Source organism: Danio rerio, chromosome 6 (genome assembly GCF_049306965.1).
Source record: "Danio rerio strain Tuebingen ecotype United States chromosome 6, GRCz12tu, whole genome shotgun sequence".
NCBI classification, from domain to species: domain Eukaryota; kingdom Metazoa; phylum Chordata; class Actinopteri; order Cypriniformes; family Danionidae; genus Danio; species Danio rerio.
This window is the reverse complement of record NC_133181.1, coordinates 41341680-41368379: the sequence shown is the minus strand read 5'-3', so window position 1 is coordinate 41368379 and position 26700 is coordinate 41341680. Positions and strand designations below refer to the sequence as shown.

Below are 26700 nucleotides of genomic sequence, written 5' to 3'. Positions count from 1 at the left end.
AAGGTCAGCCCAGTTGAACTGGTGAACACTAGTATTTCAAGGGTTGAGGCCAAGAAAGAGTATTAGGTGGCTCAGATAGGCGTTCTGGCCTAATCTGGGATTAAAGATGCAACTCCGCAGATTGCCTTAAGGATTTCTCAGGTCTCATTAGCAAGGCTGGATGGCTGGGACAACCATGTTGATGCCAGAGCTGGTGATATCGGTATAGTGCCATCAATGCCTGCCACCATTTTCAGTCCATGGCTTATCTCTAAAAGTGCTGGCTCATCAGAACAAAAACATAGCCTTGCTACTTAGAAACTGTGTTCTCATAGTGCAGACGTACAAAGGGATAGTTTATCCAAAAGGCATAGTTGAGGGATACATTTAGATAAAAATCAGTGATTTAGGGATTATTTACAGGGAAAAAATGCTTTAAATTCAAGTCAAAAAAGGCAAGAGTATATCTGTCAGTAGAATTACAAAACAATAACATTTAAGTTATAAATATCAACCAATTTATTGTGTTGTAGAAATGACAATTAGCCGTTTATAACAGCTAATGAATATTAATGAGAAGACGAGCACTACGCTCCGCCTACCTCCACATCGAAAGCCCGGAGCTGTCAGTCATCGAAGGAGCCAAAGACTCTCGAATCGGAGCGCATCTTTTAGCAGTCTAATTTAAAACAAACTGGACATTTATGAGACACGAATCAGCCCAATCAAATAAAAGGATCAAAAAAGTGTGTAAACTGATGACCATGAAAGTAAACTCGAATTAATTCTGTGAAGATGGGATTTTACATCACGCTGAGCAGGATCACCAACTGCTTCATCCAAAGAGAGACTTGAACAGGAATTCAGCCTGTAGCTGCTGCCTAAATCTGTTGGACTACTGGATATTGTTGCTTCACAGGTACGTTTAATAGATAACGTGATTCCTACCTGATTAGCCTATACGTGCTGTAGCCTAAATATAAAAAAACAGCCACGAAAGTCTCTCATACTGTTGCTTTTATTGTCTGTATTGACAATGATGACCAAAATGTTGCCTAATGCACTTGCAATTAGACAAATGTAAAAGTTAACAGGATTCCCTGTCTTCTGGCGCACGTGCAGTAACGTTCCAACTAAACCGTTTAGTGTCCATAAACCTGTTCGGTTTTTCACTTATTGAGTGAGGAATAGAATCACAGACAATGTAGTCATATTTTACAATGTTAGCCACACTGTAAGAAAGCCAGCTTTATCACAAATTAAAGTCGCATCACAGATGCACATTTACTGTAAATATGCACTTTTATTTATTTTTAAAATCGTTTTTTGAGGGCTAGATGAAAAAAAGACTATATCAAGATGATATAGCTAGTTTAGGAAGTGTATGAATATATAATGAAGTCATTTTATAATGTTTATAATGGTCACTTTTTCTGTTAATTTCAGGTGGATTGACAAAACATTTTTGTGCTAAAATGTATATGAATATTTCGCCTATATAAATTTAATATTTTATTTAAATAATTTGAAAAACACTAAAACATTTAAAGCAAGAAGAATTGTCCCTGTTAAATTTGAGAAGAAAGTATGAGAATTGAAAGAAGGGAGCTCATCAAAAAGTTGATGTATTTGTAAGGGGACCATTGGGGACAGGAATCTTATGCACTCAAATATATATATATATATATATATATATATATATATATATATATATATATATATATATATATATATATATATATATATATATATATATATTAAGTTAACGTAATCAATTTGGTTGGGACAACATAAATGAATTGTGTGGAATCCTGCATTTTTTTTGTATTTGTTACACTCAGAACAAAATATTTTGCTGCTTTTTCAAAATACTTATTCAAAATGAGCTGAAACAAGACAATTCTAGAGTTTTTTTTAAGGAATAGTTAAATGTTTATGTACAATCCACTTAAATTTGCTAACTTAATTGATTTGTGCTAAGAAAACATAAATGAATTGTGTAGAACCCTGCGCTTTTTACAGTCTACAAATCAAGCAGACGAGAATTTGCTCACTGTCCTCAGCATTAGCATTGTTCTGGATTTGGAATAGATTACACAAATAGCGTTGGTGGTGTTAGACTAATTACACTAATCTTCACTCAGCTATACGATAAAACTAAACATCATTAGATGGAGAAAGCAAAGCATCATTATTTTGTTTGATGACCCTGAAACCAAAATTAATATTTTGGTGTACAACTGCAATATTTTTGGTCATTTTGTCTTTTGGATTTTAACCTATATTTGTTTAATAAGTTCACCACACAGTTTAATCACAAAATTATTTACATGAACTACTTTCTTAGAGATCTACAGTATGTAGAAAGTCCCTTGATATCAAGTGGCTTTAAAGTACATCTGGGTTGCCATCTACCAGAGCAAAGGGCTGCTGATCTTATTTAGTGTTTAAGCAGCAAGTATTTTTAGGCGGTGTGTTTAGATGGCAGGCTGTCAGTGTTTGCAAAGATCAAGTCAATAACGTTCTCATAAACTCTTCAGATTTTAAACCCACTAATATTTGGGTTGATCTGCAACAACGTTAATGTCCGCAATGCATTATTTAATTATTGTCCATTGAAAGCCTTCTTGAATTATGCCTTTGAGCATAATTTGTAGGATCAAATGCATGCTTTAAATGTTTAATAATTCATGGTCTTTTGTTATGCTGTCTTGCTTTGTCTTATGAAGTGCTGGATGCCTAAAATAGGCAAAGAGAGGAATAAGAATGGCGAAGATTTGTACAGAACAGTCCTACCCGTCACAACACAGGCTATCAGTTCGGGCCTCTGAAGATGAACCGGACCACACTGAAAATGGTGCAAGCAGGTAAGAATTACAAATCAAGACTCATAGTGTGCAGTTTTACAACATTTATGTTTTTGCATCCTAATGTTACAATGAAATTTAAGATGACCAAGATGTAGTTTATTGATAAAAAATATAGAAATTTCACTTGTTATAACCTTTGAATTACACTGGGTACAGAATATTTTAGTATCTTATAGGGTATATGCACAGCTTGCGTTTCTTCCCATACTGATAAACTTCCGGTGAAGGGTTAATGTGACTTTTTTCAACGTCATAAGGTTCCTTATACAGCATCAATGTTGTAATGTAATTAAAATATAACCAGTTAAATAGACTGAAGCATTCATTTAGTAGTTTAAGCGTAAAACAAAATGAAAAGCCGTTTACATGAACGCCCTCTCAGGATCAGCAGGCGAGCGCAGAAACTCTATTGAAAATGGGGTTCAATATATTTTCAAATTTTAAAGACATGGAGCGGGAAAATGTAATTTAATGCAGGGATTCTTGTACAATCTGAAACCCACCTTATATCGTATAACAATCAGGTAGTGAAGATCATTGATTTTTAATGAAAACAGACCTTAAAGTCGCTGATTTTGTAGCGATATACAGTTCACCGGAAGCGTTTAACCCAGGTTACTAAAAAAACGTAAAAGTCCTTCTGCGTACTTCTGCATACCCCCCAATGTTTATTGTTGTGGGTTTCATAAACAACAAGCATGTTAATAAATGAAAGCAAACAGGCTCTAACTGTTTTTATTACAACTAAGCAAAATTATAAATATATCACAATATAATCATTAGTAACCACTGGAAACAGATCAACAGAGGATTGTAACACATTTAAATAGGAATTAAAAGTAATGAGAACAAACTACTGTATAGTGAAACTTTGTAATCTTTTTCGATTGTATTTAAAGGAAAAGTCCACCAAAAAAATGACAATTCTGTCAGCATTTTTTCTCCCTTCAATCACTCAAAAATATATTTTTGCTTGTTCATACTACTTATTTAAAATAAGCTGAATCAACACAATTCTTGAGATTTCATTGGGACAACTTAATTTTTTAATGTTCAATTCACATAAATTTGATAAAAGTGTTAACTTAATCGATTTATGTTGGGAAAATATGAATCAGTTGTGTGGAACTTATTTTTTACAGTGCTTGTTCCAAACCAGTTTGAGTTGTTATTCTATTAGACACAAAAGAAGATATTTTGAAGAATGTTGTAAATTGGTAACTTTTAACATTTGCTGTGGGAACAACTGGGGCAACATGGTGGCGCAGTGGGTATGTCACCTCACAGCAAGAAGTTTGCTGGTTCGAGCTCCCACTGGGTCAGTTGGTACGTCTTTGCGGAGTTTGCATGTTCTCCTCGTGTTGGTGTGGGTTTCCTCTGGGTGCTCCAGTTTTCCCCACAGTCCAAAGACAGGCACTAGGTGAACTGAATAAGCTAAATTGGTGGTAGTGTATGTGTTTGTGTGAATGCAAGATTGTATGGGTGTTTCCCAGTGCTGAGTTGTGGCTTGAAGGGCATCCACTGTGTAGAACATATGCTGGATAAGTTGGCAGTTGATTCCGCTGTGGAGACCCCTGATTAAAAATGGGTATAAGCCGAAAAGAAAATGAATAAATAGATAACTAATACTATGGAAATCAATGGTTACTGGTTTCCTATTCTTTACTATAGTTAAAAAAACTTGAACTGGTATGGAACAAGTGGAGGGAAAGTAAATGTTGTCAATATTTGGGTGAACTATCCCTTTAATCTTTGCACTTTTCAGCCAATATACTGTATGTAGTAATTCTTTTTTTTTTTAAATGACATATTAGTGCTTTTGAATGTCAACTATCCCTGATAATAATCTAATGCAAGCAGTACACTTTTTGGTTAGGTCTTTATTCTTATTATTTTAATTCAGTTGGCTTATAAAGTACTTCCATCCAGCATATGTGTGATGGAGAAAGTGAACATATAATAAAAAAAACAAATTAAAAATCAAACATGACATCAAGGGGCGACACTGTGGTTAGCACTGTCGCTTCATAGCATGAAGGTCGCTGGTTCGAGTCTCGACTGGGTCAGTTGGCATTTCTGTGTGGAGTTTGCATGTTCTCCCTGGTGCTCTAGTTCCTCCTACAAGTCCAAAGATACATGTTATCGGTAAATTGAATAAACTAAAATTGTCCGTAGTGTATGTGTGTGAATGTGAAAGTGTATGCGTGTTATCCAGTGTTGGGCTGCAACTGGAAGTGCATCCGCTGCGTAAAACATATGCTGGTTAAGTTAAGTTCTGCTGTGGCGACTCCTGATGTATAAAGGGACTAAGCCGAAGGAAAATGAATGAATGAAAACATGACCTCAATACTATACATTTGAAGAAAATATTAATTTCATCCTGAGTCCTGACTTCACTTTTGATTTCCTAAAGACTGTTTGCTAAACTGTAATATTTCTGAGGCAATATGAAACAGGATCATCTCAGGCACGTTTGTTTTTAAGCCAAATATATTTTTGACTTTAATAACAGCTTTTCTGCACATCTGAATTAGATTGTGACAAGTTCAACAATAAACACTATTTAGCTGAAATACAGTGCTTCTGGAAAGTATTCGTAGCGCTTCACTTTTTCCATATTTTTTTTGTTACAGTCTTTTTCCAAAATGGATCAAATAAATTTTTTATTCGAAATTCTACACACAATACCCCATACTGACAATGTGAAAAAAGATTTTTTGAAATTGTTGCAAATTTAATAAAAATAAAATGCCTGAAAAATCACATTTACATAAGTATTTACAGCCTTTGCCGTGACGCTCTGAATTAAACTTTCAGATACATTCTGTTTCCACTGATCACTCTTGAAATGTTTCAGCAGCTTAGAGTTCACCTGTGGTAAATTTAGTTGATTGGACATAATTTGAAAAGGCATACACCTGTCTAAATAAGATCCCAAGGTTGACAGTGCATGTCAAAGCACAAACCAAGCATGAAGACAAAGGAACTGTCTGTACTGTCAGGATTGTCTCGAGGCACAAGGCTGGGCAATATATTCAGAAAATGTCTGCTGCTCTGAAAGTTCCAATGAGGACAGTGGCCTCTATCATCTGTAAGCGGAAGTTGTTTGGAACCACTAGGAATCTTCCTTGAGCTGGGCATCTAAGCTGAGAGATTGGGGCAGAAGGGCCTTAGTCAGGGAGGATAACCCGATGGTCACTCTCTCTGAGCTCCAGCGTTCTTCTGTGGAGAGAGGAGAACCTTACAGAAGGACAACCATCTGTGCAGCAATCCACCAATCAGGCCTGTATGGTAGAGTGGCCAGACGAAGCCACTCCCTGCCTGGAATTTGCCAAAAGGCCTCTGAAGGACTCTCAGACCATAAGAAACAAAATTCTCTGGTCTGATGAGATTAAAAATTATTTTCGTTTGGAGAAAATCAGGCAGCGCTTATCACCACGATAATACCATCCCCACAGTGAAGCATGGTGGTGGCAGCATCCAGCAGTGGAAATGTTTTTCAGCAGCAGGAACTGGAAGACTACTCAGGATAGAGGGAAGGATTAATACAGCAATGTACAGAGACATCCTGAACGAAAACCTGCTTCAGAGTACTCTTGACTTCACCTGGGGATACTCATCCCGAGGTCCTCAGATTATGCGGAGTCACTGATTGGATCCAAGACCAGCGACGTGATGATCCCAAGGATTCCATATCCGGGACCAGGCCATATCCTGAGCTGCTGCTGCGCTTATGGTCGTGGGGAGTGGAGAACATGAGTCTGATTCCAGCGACGCTCCAGGGACAGACGAGTCTTCGCTGAGGCCATCTTCCAGCCTAAACCACGGCGAATGAAGCTCTGCACAAGACTTTTGGCCAGCGGAGAAATTAAAATGGTCGTGCCCAACCGCCAAAAAAAGGTGAAGTTTTTTTTCCCTCTCCGCTGTCGCCACTGCCTCGCATGGTTCAGGATTGGTAGAGCTACGCATCGATGAATTTGCTCTTCAGTGTTTAAACTCTCAGTAATGATTAAATCACACTGAACTGAGCTAAACTGAACTGAACTGAACTTAAACACTAAAACCTGAACCACACTGTTCCAGTTACTATGACCATTTATGTGAAGCTGCTTTGACACAATCTACATTGTAAAAGCGCTATACAAATAAAGCTGAATTGAATTGAATTGAACTGGGGTGACGGTTCATCTTCCAGCAGGACAATGACCCAAAGCACACTGCCAAAATATCATTGGAGTGGCTTCAAAACAACTCGCTGAATGTCCTTGAGTGGCCCAGACAGAGTCCAGACCTAAATCCTATTGAACATCTCTGGAGAGATCTGAAAATGGCTGTACACTGTCGCTTCTCATCCAACCTGATCGAGCTTGAGAGGCACTGCTAAGAGGAATGGGCAAAAATTCTCAAAGACAGGTGTGCCAAGCTTGTGGCATCATATTCAAAAAGATTTGAGGCTGTAATTGCTGCCAAAGGTGCATCAACAAAGCATTGAGCAAAGGCTGTGAATACTTATGTATGTGATTCTTCAGGTTTTTTTATTATTAATAAATTTGCAACAATTTCAAGAACTCTTTCTTCACATTGTCATTATGGGGTATTGTGTGTAGAATTTTGAGGAAATACATGCATTGAATCCCTTTTGGAATAAGGCTGTAACATAAAAAATGTGGAAAAAGTGAAGCAATATGAATACTTTCCGCATGCACTGTATTAAAATAATGAGATAATAATTATTTTTGTATAGTTCTGAAAGATATGTAATCACTCAGATTTTTAATATTTAGGTAAATAGTTAAGATGAATGTGAAACGCATTGTTGTATTGTTCTTTTTGCTGCTTAGTTTCAATTGCCTTTTATTTTTGAATTTTGCAACAACTTTGTCTTTTTTTTCTTCAGGCCTCATTCTCTATGTGACGACAACTCCTCTGACATTCAGGGGATTGTTTCCACTGAAGGCTCCAGTAGAAGCTCTTTCACAGGTGCTGGGGCAATGGCGAGGTAACATCTAAAGCACCCAAACCTAAACTTGAATGTAGTTTACCATGTGATCCCTGATTACCACTAGCCAAAGTCAAATGCACACTCATTCTGTAAATCATTAGTTCAGTCATTAAAACAAATCTGATTTTGTCATACAAATCTAACAGAGAGAAACAAACAACTCATCAACCAAACTGCCAAATTGAAATGTGTTAGACTTATACCTTACTAAATGATAAGGATTTTTACTTGCCCCATTAAAAAATCGAATAAATTACTTCTTGGCCAGATATTTAAAATGTTTTAAAATAAGCAAACTCTAGTTGTTTACATACACTTTCTTTTAACACAACCTTTCTTTGACAAGTTCTAAAAAACTATAATAAGCTAAATATGTTCACAACAGTCTGTCCAGGTCAGTGTCTTCATCAGGTAGCTATGAATACAAGGATAACTTTACAATTAAACCATATTGGTAGGTAATAAATCAAACTAAAAGTTTTAAAGTTGGATTGTTGGTGACTGGATGGCTGTTGGCCCGATTGAGGTAGCTTTACATAGACATAAGAAAATGAAGACCTTTTTAAAATGATTTAAGACATACAACACAATGTTTTGATGAATTTAAGACCATCTATGAGCTATTTTTTTTTTAAATTTAAGACATTTTAAGGCTCCCCGAACACCCTGCATTTAATCAGTAAATGTTTTCTAATTAAGACCATTGATTAATTAGGATTGAGTTCAGAGGTGTGCAATGTTTGTGTAACGGGGAGACTGACACGGAGGGATCCATTTTGCAGTATTTATTAAGTCACACTTAAACATCAACACCTCGCACGGTTGTGCGAACATACAACATACAACTCAACGATGATTAGCAGATAACAGAGGCAGAGTGATTACCAGGCTTGAGTAAAGGGCAGGCAGCGTGGTTCAGAGTCCGTAATACAGGCTTTAGTCAGGGGCAGGCAGCGAGAATCAGAGTCCGTGTAATCAGGCTTTAGGTCAAGGGCAGGCAGAAGACAGAGCAGAGTCGAGGAACGGGCTGAAGTGGTAAACGGGAGATCAGGCAGGATAGAACGCTCAGAAATGCTGGCCGGGGCTAAACAAGACTTCGCAATGAAGTGTGTGTGTGAGCTGCTTATATGTGGTACGTGGGTCATTAGTGAGATGGAGAACAGGTGTGCTGGGATCTGAGTGAGAAGGATGACGTAATGGTTAGAAGTCCGGAGATGGTGACCTCTGCTGGTCAGTGAGGGGAATGACTGGGACCGAGTCGGTGACAGAGCCCCCCCCCCAACGAACGGCTCCTGAAGTGAGGCAATTCTCGACGCCGGGGTCTTCCACGGGGGCGAGGGGCCGGCATCTCCGGATGTTGTGAGTGGAACTCTTCCAGTAGTGTGGTGTCGAGGATGTCCTTGTGTCGAGATCTTTCCTCCGAACCGTACCCCTCCCAATCAACGAGATATTGGAGTTGACCACCCCGGCGTCTGGATCTCAGGATCTCGTGGATCTGGTAAGCCTCTTCGCCATCGATCATGAGAGGCGGGGGACCCTGTTCACCGGCTGCCACCTCCCTATCCGTCTCGGCTGGACCAGCAGCAGGCTTGAGCAGAGAGACATGGAAAGTTGGGGAAATACGAAAATGATTAGGGAGTGTCAGTCTGAACGAAACAGGAGATATTTGTCTTTCTATCTGGAAAGGACCCACGTACCTGGGACTGAGTTTCTTGCAGGGCAGCTTGAGGCGTAAGTCGCGGGTGGAAAGCCATACCCATTGTCCTGGGGAATACATGGGACCAGGACGTCGGTGTCGATCGGCTTGTTCCTTGAAACGCCTTATGGCGTGAGAGAGGTGAGTATGAGCTGCGTTCCAGACCTCTTCGCAGTTTTTAAACCAGGTATCCACCGCAGGGAGTTCAGAGGTCTCACCGGACCAGGGAAAGAGCGGAGGTTGGAAGCCCAGCACGCATTGAAATGGGGTTAATCCTGTAGATGCCTTTCTGAGGGAGTTCTGAGCATATTCTGCCCACATCAAAAATTTGGCCCATTCGTTCTGGTTCGAATGACAATACGTGCGGAGGAATCTGCCGATTTCTTGGTTCAAGCGCTCTGTTTGCCCGTTGGATTGGGGATGATAGCCGGATGTTAGGCTAACGTTGATTTGGAGATTTTTAAAGAATGCTGACCAGAGTCGGGATGTAAACTGGGGACCTCTATCCGACACGATGTCTTCGGGGAGACCATAGTACCGAAACACACACTCGCAGAGTAATTCGGCCGTTTCCATGGCTGTGGGCAGTTTGGAAATGGGGATAAGGCGACAGGATTTTGAAAACCGGTCCACTACGGTGAGGATGGTGGTTTTGCCCTGAGATATGGGTAAATCGGTGATGAAATCTATAGCGATGTGTGACCAGGGGCGATGTGGCACCTCCAGGGGTTGGAGTAATCCAGCTGGACGGTGACGGGAGTGTTTGGACATCTGACAAGGTGAGCATTTGTTAATGAAGTTGATTACATCCTTGTGTATGGATGACCACCAGTAGCGGGATTGAATCATTTGCACAGTGGCTGTGCTGCCTGGGTGACCGGAACTGGGGTGGTCATGTACCTCGGAGATGAGTCTTTCTCGAAGCGACGGGGGAACAAAGATTTTATTCTCCGGACAGGGCTGCTGAGAAGGATTATCTTCGGCGGCTTGGAGGATCTCCTGATCTATATCCCACTGGATGGGAGCGACAATTAGAGGACTTTTGATTATGGGCTCGTCAGGGATTTCAGAGGTCTCATCGTCTGAGAGGCGGGACAGAGCATCTGCTTTGATGTTTTTCGAACCAGGGATATAGGTGACTTGGAAGTCAAATCGGGTGAAAAACAGCGCCCATCTTGCCTGTCTAGGATTCAGACGTTTACAAGACCGGATGTATTCTAGGTTCTTGTGATCAGTGATGACGATGAAAGGGTGTTTTGCGCCCTCAAGCCAGTGTCTCCATTCCTCTAGCGCAGCTTTCATGGCGAGGAGTTCTCGGTTTCCCACATCGTAGTTCCGTTCAGCGGAGTTAAGCTTGCGAGAATAGAAGGCACAGGGATGGAGCTTCTTATTCACTAGGGATCGCTGGGACAGGATGGCTCCAATTCCAGTGTTCGATGCGTCAATTTCGACGACAAAGGGTTGTTCGGGATCAGGATGACGCAGAATGGGTGCACTGGAGAAGCGAGTCTTTAGCTGAGTGAATGCTCGGACAGCGTCGGGGTTCCATTTAAGGCGAGCATTGTTGGCTTTGACCATGGCGGTCAGTGGGGCAGCGACTGAACTGAAGTTCCGTATGAAGCGCCTGTAGAAGTTAGCAAAGCCCAGGAATCGTTGTAGTTGCCTGATGGTTTCGGGTTGCGGCCATTGTGTCACAGAGTCAACCTTTTGCTGGTCCATGGCCACGCCTTCTGGACTGATAATGTAGCCCAGGAATGAGATGCAGGTCTGGTGGAATTCGCACTTGGAGCTTTTTGCATACAGCTGGTTTTTAATGAGACGTTTGAGCACTGCCCGAACGTGCTGGATATGTTCAGATAGCGAATTGGAATAGACCAGGATGTCGTCAATATATACTATGACCCATTTGTTGAGCATGTCTCTAAATATCTCATTTACAAATGCCTGGAACACGGAAGGACTGTTTGCTAGGCCGAAGGGCATAACGAGATATTCATAGTGGCCGTCAATTGTAGAGAACCCGGTTTTCCACTCGTCTCCCTGTCGTATGCGGATGAGGTTATAGGCACTACGGAGGTCCAACTTAGTGAAATACTGGGCGGATCGGAGTTGTTCAAGGGCGGCAGGAACCAATGGTAATGGGTAGCGGTATTTGACTGTGATCTCATTCAAGCCTCGGTAATCAATGCAAGGGCGTAAGCTGCCATCCTTCTTCTTAACGAAGAAAAACCCTGCTGAAGCGGGAGAAGTAGATGGTCGAATGAATCCTTTCTCTAGCTCCTCAGAGATGTACTTCTTCATAGCCTCAGTTTCAGGTTGTGAGAGAGGGAAGATGCGACCACGAGGGGGCGTGGTGCCGGGTAGCAGCTCAATGGCACAGTCATTATCACGATGAGGAGGGAGCTTAGTAGCCTTCTGCTTATTGAATGCTTCAGTTAGATTGTGATACGCATCAGGAACATGCTGGAGTTCAGAGTCTTCGGTCTTGTTAATTGTGTTGATCTGGATAGGGGAAACAGGATGCAGACATTGGGTAAAGCATTGATTGCTCCATTTTATGATCTCACCAGTTCTCCAAGAGACTTGAGGGTCATGCTGTTGTAGCCATGGTAACCCAAGAATCACAGAGTGTTTAGGGGAGTTGATGGCAAGAAGGGAAATTTCTTCTTCATGGAGAGAGCCTGTTTGAAGCAAGATTGGCAGGGTCTGGAATTTTATACGTCCTTCTCCCAAAGGGCGCCCATCTACAGCAGTGATGGCTATGGAGGAATCACAGGAGGTTAAAGGAATGGAGTGAGTGGTGGCAAACGTGTAATCAATAAAGTTACCAGCGGCTCCTGAATCGATCATGGCCATAGTCCCAATCTCATCTCCATCGTTTCTCAAAGTGACAGGTAGATTCACAACATTATTAGTGGTAGTGAACATAGTGGTTGCACTCACCGAGAGGGTTCTAGGGAGAGGCTTGTTGGGACATAAAACCTTCGTATGACCTGGAAGTCCGCAGTAAATGCACAGGTGATTTTTTCTCCGTCGTTCTCGCTCTTCTGGGTTCAGACGGGTTCTACCCAATTGCATGGGTTCAGCGGAGGTTTCAGAGGATACAGGACTGGAAGCAATTGAGCAGAGCGGATTGCGAGTGCGGAGGAGAGTGTCTAACCTTATGGAAAGCTCGATTAGTTGATCCAGAGTTTTCCCATCGTCACGACATGCCATCTCTCGCTGCAATTCTGGCTTTAGAGCCCTTCTGTAGAGCGTGACAAGCGGATCGTCAGCCCAGCCAGTTTGCGCTGCCAAGGTGCGGAACTGCAGGGCGAACTCAGCTGCGGAGCGATCTCCCTGTTGGATACACAATAGCTCCTCGCCAGCGTTACGACCACCCTCCGGATGATCGAACACAGTGCAGAAACGTTTGAGAAAGTCATTAAACGAGGGAAATATCGGGGTACTGTCTGGCCAAACTGCAGTAGCCCAGTCTAGCGCTTTCCCAGTGAGCAGTGAGCACACAAAAGCAATTTTCCCGTTCTCGTCCTTAAACAGATGGGGTTGTTGGGCGATAAACAGTTTGCATTGCAATAGAAAGCCTTTACATTTTGCTGGGTTACCTGAGAACTTGTCAGGAAAAGCCAATCGAACTCCGGAAGTCATCGGGGGTTGTGCAACAACAAGTGGACTTGGAGAGTAGTTGGCGGTGGGTTGCGCAGTGACAGCAGCTTGCAGGTTTTGGAGGGATTTCACCAGTTCATCTGTTAACTGAGTTAGGTGTGTTAGTTGTTGTTGGTGGGTTGACAATACCTGAGCTTGTGTTGTGACTTCGTGAGACAAAACCTGGATGGCTGCGGGATCCGTGTTGGGCGAAGTCTTCTGTAACGGGGAGACTGACACGGAGGGATCCATTTTGCAGTATTTATTAAGTCACACTTAAACATCAACACCTCGCACGGTTGTGCGAACATACAACATACAACTCAACGATGATTAGCAGATAACAGAGGCAGAGTGATTACCAGGCTTGAGTAAAGGGCAGGCAGCGTGGTTCAGAGTCCGTAATACAGGCTTTAGTCAGGGGCAGGCAGCGAGAATCAGAGTCCGTGTAATCAGGCTTTAGGTCAAGGGCAGGCAGAAGACAGAGCAGAGTCGAGGAACGGGCTGAAGTGGTAAACGGGAGATCAGGCAGGATAGAACGCTCAGAAATGCTGGCCGGGGCTAAACAAGACTTCGCAATGAAGTGTGTGTGTGAGCTGCTTATATGTGGTACGTGGGTCATTAGTGAGATGGAGAACAGGTGTGCTGGGATCTGAGTGAGAAGGATGACGTAATGGTTAGAAGTCCGGAGATGGTGACCTCTGCTGGTCAGTGAGGGGAATGACTGGGACCGAGTCGGTGACAGTTTGTAGTCTATTATATTATTTTAATAGTTGTTTTAATTATCTGCAAGCTGACATTGTCACTCTAATACAATCTCACAGCAATTCATACCTTTTTGATTTAGTGACTAATTTGTATGAATTTGTACCATCTCAGTCATACATTTTAGATTTGCTCATCTCCCAATGACAGATGTGTTTCGGTTTTCCTCCTTTGAAACACCATACATTTTTAAAAAGAAATTAATTGTATGAATTCAACTATTCTGCATATGTAAAATAGCTGTTTCCTCTTGAGATCAGGATGGTCACTATGCAGAAAACAAACACAACACATCAATAGACTCCAAAAGTGCTTTTGTGCTTGAGTGACCAAACAGTTCAAGATGTGGCCTGTATGTTTTATTTGTTTTGCTTTTAATACTTAGGACTAGGGCCAGACAGTATCTGTGGACATTTTTTGCTATTTGTTCAAAATTTTGAACAAAAGAATTTTGTTAAAAAAATCTGAATTTTGTTCAAAAAATCTGCAGATTTATGTGGAATGATTTTGGGAGTTTCGTAAATAAAAACTAAATATATGATGTAAATATGTATACCATTTTCCCTTTTATTTAATGTTTACAATGCATATCCAATTAGATCCACACAATTGGTAAATAAAGCAAGTCTCTCATATAATATATCTCCCAAAAAAAAAATATTACTTTACAAACTGTATTGTAAATAAATCATATGAACATTTTCTTTTATTCATTCATTTTCTTTCCAGCTCAGTCCATTATTAATCCGGGGTCGCCACAGTGGAATGAACCGCCAACTTATCCAGCACGTTTTTACGCAGCGGATGCCCTTCCAGCCGCAACCCATCCCTGGGAAACACCTATACACACTCATACACTATGGACAATTTAGCCTACCAAATTCACCTGTACAGCATGTCTTTTGGACTGTGGGGGAAATCGGAGCACCCGGAGGAAACCCACGCGAACGCAGGGAGAACATGCAAACTGCACACAGAAATGCCATCTGACCCAGCTGAGGCTCGAACCAGTGACCTGTGAGGCGACAGCACTACCTACTGCGCTACTGCGTTGCCCTGAACATTTTCATATTAGTCAATAGTATTACTGAAATTAATTTAAAAACTGAATAAACATAAATTTACACACATTTACACACAACTAAATGAATAGACTTAATGATGGGCCAAAAATCTGCCGATTTCTGCGAGCACATAATCCCTGTGGGAATACTTATGAGATTTGATATAGTTAAAGGGGTAGTTCACCCGAAATGATGTCATAATTTCTTCATCACCCATTAGTTTCAAACTTGTTCAAGTGTATTATATCTGTTAAATGCAAAAAAAAAAGATATTTTAAAGAATGTTTGACACTGGCGTTACATACATTTTTTTTATCTTTCTATGTATGTCAATGGCTTCCAGTTGCCAAATTCTTCAAAATATTTTATTTTGTGTTTAAAAGAATAATGGTGAGAAATGGTGCCGTATTTGGGTGAAATATCCTTTTGAGTAATATCATACAAGCAAGAGAGCCCTCAAATACAGAAAATGGGATCACAATTTTATCAAACATATGGTATGTTAGCACACAGCAAGAAGCTCACTGGTTTGAACTCCAGCTGGGTCAGTTGGCATTTATGTGTGGAGTTTGCACGTTTTCCCCGTGTTCATGTGGATTTCCTCCAGGTGCTCTGGTTTCCCTCACAATGCAAAGACATGCACTATAGGTGAATTGGGAATGCTAAATTGTCCGTAGTGTATTTTTTGAATGTGGGAGTGTCTTGGTGTTTCCCAGTACTGGGTTACAGCTGGAAGGGCGTCCTCTGTGTAAAACATTTGCTGGATAAGTTGGCAGTTCATTCCTCTGTGGTGACCCCTGATGAATAAAGGGACTAAGCTGAAGGAGAATGAATGAATAAATAAATGAATGAATGGATGTTCCCATAGAAGCCAGAGCAGAACACTCATCAAGACAGAAACACCCACCACCTACTGGCTACACCTAACCCTAACACTACTCAGCAAAATCAAATTTAAAGGGGCAGTTCGCCCAAAAATGAAAGTTCTGCCATCATTTCCTCACACTTTACTTGTTCAAAACCTACTTGACTTTCTTTCTTTCATTGAACACAAAAGAAGACATTTTAAAAAATGCTGAAAGTCTGGACTTATTAACTTGAATAGCCGTTTGTTTCCTACTTTGGAAGTTGATAGATGTCCGCAACCAGCATTTTTCAAAGTATCTTCTTTTGTGTTAAACAGAAAAAAGAATCTCATAAAGGATTAAAACCACGTAAAGTAATTTTTATCCAAAATAATAATTCAAACAATTCACTAAAAACTTTTAGATGCCACACCACACAGCCTGAACGAGTGTGCATTTGACATGGGTCGCTCAGAAAGCTACATACTGTATAAAATGCTCGGAAATGTTTCTGTTTGACATGTTTGGGTGTCGCAGGGTCACTCAGTTCGTGATAATGCTGAGGAACTGGGCCACACACAGGCTTCACAGAGAGGTTGAGCGTCCTGACTCCTTCTTAGAGCGCTTTCGTGGACCAGACCTCAAAGACATATCTAGCAGAGGGAGTAATGCCCGATCCTCTATAGGCCTTCCTGACAGGCCGCATAAGAGGAAGTAAGTTGAAAAAAAAAAGACTTTCTGTACAGTTTCTCTTTGCACAGAGAGTCAGAGATACCACTGGTTTAATAAGTGGCCTTGAAAAATGAAAGAATCCTGCTGAGAATCGTGCAGCACAGGTGAAGAAATATTTCCGCAGATGATTCATACAGGATCAGAACACATAAATAAAAAGATTGGGTTTAGCCAGATGTTCAAATCAGAAAACAGTATGTACGTTTCTTTCAATAGGTACAACAGTATCACAGTAGCTTGTAGATTAGAAACACTGTAGACATAGATACTAAATCAGTGATTGTCCTAGATCCCTTAGAATGTAATGAGCAATAATGACGTCAAAATAAATGCCTTTTGCTCCTCAAGAAAAGCCAATCCCTGGCCTCTGGCAGTTTACAATATGAACAACTGCAACAACACAGATGAGTAAGTACTCGATAGAAACAATCCCACTTGGTATAGAAACCCCGGGATAGTGTTTTATAAATAACAGAAAGGTTATTCAGTGTTTAGATACATGCAGGCAGTAGAAAGTAGGATTTTAAATGAAATAGAAACACTTAACTGTAATGTTTCTGAAATATACAATTAATATCAGTAGATTATAGTCTAGTACAAAGGCTTAGTAGTAGTGTTCGGCGAGTATTGGTAGTGTTAATGCTGCCATCTGCTGGTTAACATGAGTGTACTCAGTGCTGCCAACTTAAAGGGATAGTTCAACAGAAAATGATAATTCTGTCATTTACTCACACGTTACGTTAGACAAACGTTTTTGAGTTTCTTTTTTGCCTTCTATTGACCACAAAGGAAGATATTTTGTAGAATTTTGAAAACCGGTAACCCTTAGGCATGATCCGGTATAAGTTTCTGACGGAATGATAACCTTGGATAAAAATACCACAGATTTACGGTATTGTGAACTAAAATGTATTCTTTTAAAATGTCTGGGTTAAGCAAACAGACAAAAAAAAAAAACTTATCCCCATTAAACACTATTTTATTTTAAGAAACATTTATAATATTTTAGAGCTGTAAACATGTCAGTCTATATAGCTGAAGTAAATCATTGACTTCTGCTTTCTTATTTAGTTTCAAAAACACAGATTTTTTACAGCACATAAAAATACATTAAAAAGCTTACATATATCCTGGGAATGATATAAGAGAACATTTTAGCGGTATTAAAACCTTGACTTTTCCAAACCGCGGTAAACTTTGAAACCGCTTATCGTCCCATGTCTAGTAACCTTTTCCTTTCATGGTGGTTATTTTTTACTCATTTTCAAAGCATCTTTTTTATCTTCAACAGAAGAAACCATTTGAGGGTGAGTAATTTATGGTTAATTTTTTTTTTCATTTGCGAGTGATCTATCCCCTTACCATTTTGCTAGCCTTAGCAACTTTTCAGGATACATGCTAGTACATTTTTGTTTTTCTATTTTAAACAAATTTATCGCAAATTGTCAAAAGTGCCAAAAAAAAGAGGAATATATTTTCCTCTAAAATACACAAATAGAAGATATCACTAAACCGATTGCCTGCCAAGCAGCACATCAGCCTGGAGTTAGTTACATATAAATTACATTTACGATACACTTTATTAGGTTGTACATAAAACGAATGATCATTTAGTGCTAGTTTTCTGTCAAGACCTTATCCATCACGTTGAAAGAAATTTACTTTAAGCAATGTGTTCATTCAGTTCAGTGACTTTACATTAATACTGTACATTGTGTAAGTGGATAATCCTTAGATTTAATTCATATACTATAAAAAATATCTGTTAACTAACTGTTACCCATTTTCAAGGCCAGACATTTGATTTCTGCACATAATTTTTAAAAGAAATATGCATTTATTTTTTTTTACCACTGATTTATGTGGAATTGTGATATAAATAATTCTTTCAATTTGTATTTTTATTTAAGGTTTACAAGCTGTGATTACAATTAGAAACACTTGTTTGGTAAACAAAGTAAGTATTGCATATAATAAAAAAGACAAAAAAATATTATTCTACATACAGCGTTAAAATGATTAGCCCTTCTGTGAATTTTTTTGTCTTCAAATATTTCCCAAAGGATGTTTAATAGAGCAAGGAATTTTTCACAGTATTTCTAATAATATTTTTTTTTCTTCTGGAGAAAGTCTTATTTGTTTTATTTCGGCTACAATAAAAGCATTTTAAATTTTTAAAAACCATTTTAAGGTCAAAATTAATAGCCCCTTTAAGCTATATATTTTTTCAATTGGCTACAGGACAAACCATCATTATACAATGACTTGCCCAACTAAACAAGTTAACCTTCTAAAAGCTCAATACTAGTATCTTGAAAAATAGCTCAATTTACTGTCATCATGACAAAGATAAAAGAAATCAGTTGTTAGAAATGAGTTATTAAAACTAATATGTTTAGAAATGCGTTGAATCTTTCTGTTAAACATAAATTGGGGATAAATATACAGGGGGGACTAATAATTCTGACTCCAACTGTACATGTAAATGAAAATCTTGGGTTCCACACAATCGATTTGAGTTGGGACTACATAAAGAAATTAAGTCAGCTTATTAGTTTTTACAAATTTAAGTCGATTCAACACAAAACAATTAAGTTGTTTAAAAAAAACGTTAGAATTGCGTTGTTTCAGCACATTTCAGGTAAGTGATTTGAACAAACAGCAAACATCATTTTTAATTGTGTGAACTTTTGAATGTTATTGAATAATATTACTGACTGGAAAAAAATATATATTCACACTCAATTACATAAGTAAATAAATAAACTCAGTACGTACGTTTACATTTTAATATAATTAAGACAATACTCTGATTAAGAGTCTACCATGTAAACAGCGATTTTTAATACATTTAATCTGATGGAGGTCAAAATCGAACTAAACAGAAATTGAATTAAGACAGGTGGAGTATGTGCAGTACAGACATGTAAACACCACAATCGAATATTACCGTCGTGCAGGACTTTTCACCGTGTTTTGTGACAGAATAGTCCATATATAATAATTTGATTACTGATGTCCATGTAAACATAGTCACTGATGGGATAAAATTCCATTCCGTGTGAGTCTCCTCTTTTAAAATGCATTATGGGACCCTGATCTCTTCTTTAACATTGTCTGACTTTCATTTATTTATAATTTGTTACAATAAATTTAATAAGAAGTCATACAAAGTAGTAAATCTGAATGAAAACTAACGTACTGTCAGCTCATTACCTCCCAGTCATTTTCTATAAGTCATCTTGTACATATGTAGGTGGTATGTCATTTTAGATGCACTATATGCAACTTTTAGCAACAAATCAACAGTTTTTTTCAACTTATATTGAAAATGAGTTGGCAAAACTGAGTATACTAGTGCTGGTTCCCAGTAGTGACCCGTAGACAGCAGAATAGCTGCTAATTCAACTAAAAACAACCTGAATGCTACCTTCAGCAAAAAAGAGGACAAAAAGGAAGAGATAAAAAAAGACGGAGACAAAAAGGAAGAGAAAAAAGATGAGAAGGAAGAGAAGAAAGATGAGAAAAAGGATGAGAAAAAAGATGAAAAGGATGAGAAAAAGGATGAAAAGAAGGACGAGAAAAAAGATGAAAAGAAGGATGAAAAAAAGGACGAAAAGAAGGATGACAAGAAAGATGATAAAAAAGATGATAAAAAGAAAGATGCTCCTCCTCCACCGTGAGTACGACACAAAAAAACAATTTAAAAGTAGTGTCAGAATAGAGAAAGTGAACAGTAATTTCTAAAATGGATGCCGTGTTTTAGTATAGAAGTGAACGTGGCCAGGCTATAATGCAGTCTGTGTTTCAGGAAGGAAGTGTGGATCATGGATCCGGCTTCAGACAAGTATTACAGATGGCTGTCCATCATTGCAGCTCCAGTGTTTTACAACCTGATGATGCTGGTGACGAGGTGTGTTCTCTCACTGTATTTCACAGGCTGTGTGGAGAGAGATATAGCACCTGCTTCATTGTCTGTTTTTCTTCAGGGCCTGTTTCAACGAGCTTCAGAACACTTACACAATACTCTGGATAGTCCTGGACTACACTTCAGATGTTATCTACTACATGGACACGTTTGTCAGGTCCAGAACAGGTGTGGTGGCTTTTCATTCGGATTTTCAGTTTGTATAAAATACACTAACACACTTGTTTCATTTTTATTTTTCAATGTACAATTAATCATTGAGAGGGTTTCTGCCATTTCACACTTATATCTAAGGATTGTTTTACTTGCCCCATTAAAGTTACTTCTTGAACAGATATTTTAAAAGTGTCAAAGCAAACTCTGATTGTTTACATGTATATATTTTTTTCAATATAACATTTCTTAGTCAAGTTCTAAAAATTATAATAACCTAAATGTATTCACAACAGTCTGTTTAGGTCAGTGTCCTCATCAGGTAGCTATAAATACAAGGAGAACTTTACAATATTGGTAACCAGAGGTAATAAATCAAACTTTTGTTAAACGTTTTAGAGATGGATTGTTGGTTATTTGATGGTTGTTGGCCTGATTGAGGTAGCTTTACATGGACATAGGAAAATGAAGACCTTTTTAAAATGATTTAAGACATACAACATGATATTTAGATGAATTTAAAACCATATATATGGCTAAAATCTTGTTTCTGAAATTCAACACATTTTAAAATTATAAGACCCCGCGGACACCCTGCATTTAATCAATTGGATTGATTTGACCAGAAATTGTTATTCTGTTAACCAGGGGTGACCTAAGTCTTTCTTATGAAGGGCCAAACACCAAACATAATTGAGAGCTGTGGGCCAAAGGTAAATATAGCAAACTGAATTACAAAGTTGCCATGGGTAATTTCCTAATTTTTAAAATAATATTTATAATCATATTAGGTTAACCACTGCATTATAATTTTGCACATTTTATAATTAACTTATTACAATGAAAAAAGCCACTTCTTTTATAACACAATGGATTTTAATGCACATGTAATTGAATCTGATTCATTCGGCATGTTAAGGAGTACGAGATTAGGTTGTTCTCGAGAGCTCCCCCTGGTAAAGGAAGAAAGGGGGAAGATTTGGTGGACAGGAGATTCTTCAAAAAAAAATGAAGATAAGGGAGTAATGCTAGATGGGCTATTTATAGTGAGTTTGGAATAATCAAATCAAAAACATACCTAACAAATCCTGGGAAGCAGAATTTTCAAGTGGCCATTCATCAAGTAAACATTAAATGCTCTAAAAGAAATGTATTCATAAAATAATTACCAGAGGTTCATCGGCTTATGATTGACCACGGCTGGTCCCACATTAGCTATGATGATTTACTAATCATGCCAATCCAAACATACATAAATAACCAAATTTTCTTACCTTAGTCATCTTTGCCTTGAAGTCCCAGTTGGGCTAATTGTTGAGTTTACATGTTCTCTCTGTGCTCATGTAGGTTTACCCCAGGTGCTCCGGTTTCCTCTGACAGTCCAAAGATATGCAGTATAAGTGAAATGACTAAACCAAATTGGCACAGTATATAAGTGTTTTAGTACTGGGCATTCACCGCATAAACATATGCTGGTATAGTTGGCACTTCATTCTGCCGTGGCAATTCCTAATAACTAAGGAATAAGCCGAGACCTACCTGAGATCAGACTCTGTTTTTTCCTGATGAAACAGGAGGGAGCACCGGGCTCAATGATCTTCTGAGCTCAGGGGTCTCTCTCAGGACAGCATGCCAAACCTGCTTTATTATCGATTATCAACTAAGTGTGAACTCTTGGAAGTGATAGTAAAATTGTTTACATAATTTTTAAAAAAATGTACCATTCAACATAAAACCTCACCACCCCTTAACTTTTTAATATTAGTATTGTATATATCCAATATTTTTCAACCTAAATAAATCAAACTGAATGAATTATTCTACATTTTCTCACAGGTTTCTTGGAACAGGGTCTCCTTGTCAAGGACTCCAAAAAACTGATCAACAATTACAGGACAATCCCACAGTTCAAATACGACATGATCTCCATGATCCCCACAGATCTCTTTATGCTAAAAGTGGGATTCAATAACCCTGAACTTCGCTTTAACCGTCTCTTCAAAATGGCACGTCTCTTTGAGTTCTTCGACCGCACAGAAACCCGAACAAACTACCCCAACATTTTCCGCATCAGCAACCTCGTGCTTTACATCCTCGTCATCATCCACTGGAATGCTTGCATCTTCTTTGCCATTTCCAAAACCATCGGCTTTGGGACCGACACCTGGGTGTATCCCAACATCAGCCACCCTGAATATGGACGCCTGGCCAGAAAATACATCTATTGCCTGTACTGGTCCACTCTCACCCTCACCACCATCGGAGAAACGCCACCTCCAGTTAGAGACATTGAGTATCTATTTGTGGTTATGGACTTCCTAATCGGTGTGTTGATTTTCGCTACCATCGTCGGTAATGTCGGCGCCATGATCTCTAACATGAATGCATCCCGGGCTGAATTCCAAGCCAAGATCGACTCGATCAAGCAGTACATGCAGTTTCGTAAGGTCAGCAAAGACCTGGAGGCCCGAGTCATCAAATGGTTCGACTACCTCTGGACGGAGAAGAAGACCTGCGACGAGAAGGAGGTATTGAAGAATCTTCCAGACAAGCTCAAAGCAGAGATTGCCATCAACGTCCATCTGGACACCCTGAAGAAGGTGCGAATCTTCCAGGATTGCGAAGCCGGACTTCTGATTGAGTTGGTGTTGAAGCTGCAACCTCAAGTCTTCAGTCCTGGAGATTATATATGTAAAAAAGGCGACATCGGTCGAGAAATGTACATCATTAAAGAAGGAAAACTGGCTGTTGTGGCTGATGACGGCATCACACAGTTTGTAGTTCTCAGCGATGGCGCTTATTTTGGAGAAATCAGCATCCTTGGGATCAAAGGCAGTAAAGCTGGAAACAGAAGAACTGCGAATATTCGTAGTGTCGGCTACTCAGACCTCTTTGCTCTCTCAAAAGACGACCTGGTGGAAGCGCTTACTGAGTATCCAGACGCCAAAAAAGCCCTGGAGGAGAAAGGAAAGGCCATTTTAAGGAAGGATAATCTTCTGGACGAAGCAGTGGCGGCTGCAGGAGCTGATCCCAAAGATCTGGAGGAGAAGATTCACCGCCTCGAGGGAAACCTTGACATTATGACTGGCAAATTCGCCAAGCTGATGGCAGAGTACACGTCCTACCAGGGCAAGATCAAGCAGAGGATCACCAACATGGAGAATAAAGTGAAAACGCTGCGGCCTGAAGACCTGTCTGAGGTGATCGAGGACAAAAAGGAAGAGGAGAAGAAGACTAAATAGTAATCCGCATAGACTTTGGGGTTTAACGGGTTTCCTATGTATGTACATGTACATTTCTACACATAGAATGTTACTTTGAAACTGTTTATACAGATCTATTTATACATTTGACATATGACAATGATGTATTAATTGCCATATATTTGTGTTAAAGGGATAGTTCACCCACATTGCTGTCATCACTTACCCTTCACTTGTTGCAAACCTGTTTGACTTTCCTACTTCCGTTGAACACAAAATAATTTATTTTGGCGAAAGCTAAAAACTTTGAACCACTGACTTCCATAGGATTGCTCTTTCCTACTTATAGAAGTTGAGAAATCACAGGTTTTCCATCTTCTTTAGTTTAAAGATTAAGGAGCCCCTATTAGCTATATAGGTCAAAAAACACCTTCATTGTCTGATAATATGCTTTTAATTTTACCTAATTATCCCAACAACTACTATATGATTTGTTCAGTGATTCATTTGTTCCCAAACCCCTCCTTTGCGTGAGGCTAACCTGCGCTGAATGGTCCGATGACCCAGGCTGTTGTGATTCGCTGAACGTTCAACCCACAACGGCTGTGAAGTAGCACATAGAGTATGTGAGAGCCCAATGCAGAAATGCATTAAAGCAATGCAGTTAAACAGCAGCATATTACTCTACTCCTAACGCTAACCTAAAGTAATAACGACACAAATTCAGTATTAATCCACACAGTGGCAAAAGTTTAACTATTCAGAAAATTGACCGCGCTGTGCATGTGAGTAATAGCTGATGGTGTCTATAGCAAAGACAAACAGCAGAGGATTACAAGTTCAGAAACGGATTTAAATCACTTAAGAAGCACGTGTCACGTTTTCAAAGTGGTTTTGGATGCAATATGTGAACAGCCCCATACAGATTTAACCTGGGAGATACAATACAAGCACTGATGTATAAAAGATAAGTAAATACAAGCCACGCACAAGTTACAACACACAACAAAATACATATTTTGCAAACTACACAAAACGGGGAATCGATTTTAATTACACTTACATGTTGTGATCCGAAGGAAGAAGAAACTGGTCCATGTGATCTGCAACAGTTACTGACAAAGTCCCATAGATAATAGTCTTTGCTGCTGCTTCCTTTAAAATCAAACGGCTGGCGAATCCCACCCTGTAGTGTAGGTTATTGTATCAAAAATCAGAAAATGACAGGAACAAACACATCACACAGTTGGCTATACCGTGGTATTGCTGTGAAAATAAAGTTTAACCCACAGCTGAAAATCCATCGCTCAGTGATCGTCATCATCATGTCAAGAAGAGTCCCGTGATCCCCTGTGCTCTGCTAGTGACCAAAGGAAAAGGCACATTCACGTTTTACCAGATCCGGCACTTCATATTTGGTGATGTACCATATCGACAGCATCAGGTGCAGGCAAAACATCCGAACACAACAAGATTCATTTATTCGACTATGGGTCGACTCTTGTTAGAATTAGAAGAATTAATAGATTTAAACAGATTGACACCTCAGCTGGATGTTTTCATTTACTTAGAGCTGTGTTACACACTGCATGAAAGCTCATTTTCAAAATCCACAATAGGGGCAGGCATGGGCCGGTATAAGATTCTGATGGTATGATAACCTTGGATATAAATATCACAGTTTCATGGTATTGTTATTACTGCTCTAAAATATATTCTTTTTAAAAATCTGGGTAAAACAAAACCTTTTCCCCCTTCGAATACAACATATTTTAATTTGGGAAACATTTAAATTATTTTGGTACAGTAGCTAAACATGTCAGGCTAAATAGTTAAAGTTAATCGACCTGCTTTCTTCATTTTTTTCAAAAACACATTTTTTTTTTTACAATTTAAAACAGCATCTTTTCTGCTGGAGATATCACTGTCCTAAAAAGCTAAAAAATAAATTCATTTTAAAAATTGTACTCATACCTCAGGAAAAATTTAACAGTTTTAAAACCTTGACTTTTCCAAACCGCAGTATACCTTGAACACGGTTATTGTCCCATGCCTAAATAGGGGCTCTTTAAAGAAACTCATAAAGATTTGGGATCAATTGAGGGTGAGTAACTTTTAGTTTTTGGGTGAACTATACCTTTAAAAATGTAACACTGACGTTGCGTTTATTCAGTTTATGCAGTATTGGACCGTTCAGATGACACAAAACACTGGATTTTCTTTTTATGCTCTCAGGAAATACTATTATTTAAAAGATTAGGGTTGGTAAGGTCTCTTATGTTTAACCAGGCTGCATTTTTTTGTCATTTTAATGTATTCCTGTGATAATAATGCTGAATTTCCAGTATCAGTGCACCAGTCTTCACATAAAGCTATTCTAATAAGATGATTTGATGCTCAAGAAACTTTTGTATCATGAAGATGGTTGTTCTGTCAGCCATGAAAATGTTTTTTGAGCAAATATAAAGGTAGAAAGAGTATTTATTTGAAAAAGTATTTTTTGTAATATAAAGGTCTTTACTAATAACTTTGATCAGTTTAATGCAGATTTTTGTATTATTACTATTTTGAATTGTACCGACCCCACACTTTTAATTGGCATCATTTCTAAAATATATGTTCAAAATGGTACTGGCAAAATCAAGAGCTACATTTGCAGCTCAAAGATAGATTTTTTTTCTTAATTTGGCAGAAGTGAGAACATTTTGTAGTATGTGTAGTTCATTTAACGATGTTTTAATTCATATTGTTAAAAATTTTGCTCAAAAAGACACTCAGAAAGTACCCAAATGTGTTATTTATTAAATGCTCTAACAAA

The 26700-nt window shown here is 39.0% G+C and overlaps 1 protein-coding gene across 3 annotated transcripts; it reads left to right on the top strand.

Moving 5' to 3' along the window:
- Positions 1-26700, top strand: cnga3a (cyclic nucleotide gated channel subunit alpha 3a). Of its 3 annotated transcripts, XM_005166084.5 has the most exons (9): positions 1-898; positions 2709-2846; positions 7747-7848; positions 16404-16580; positions 16947-17006; positions 20035-20277; positions 20410-20511; positions 20588-20694; positions 22516-26700. In XM_005166084.5, the coding sequence occupies exons 2-9, from the start codon at positions 2746-2748 to the stop codon at positions 23919-23921; spliced, it is 2298 nt and encodes a 765-aa protein (XP_005166141.1). In that variant the 5' UTR covers positions 1-898; positions 2709-2745; the 3' UTR covers positions 23922-26700. The 3 variants fall into 3 exon arrangements, with proteins under 3 accessions (XP_005166141.1, XP_009300847.1, XP_021332877.1); XM_021477202.3 differs by lacking the exon at positions 16404-16580 and having other exon boundaries at positions 57-898; XM_009302572.4 differs by lacking the exons at positions 16947-17006; positions 20035-20277.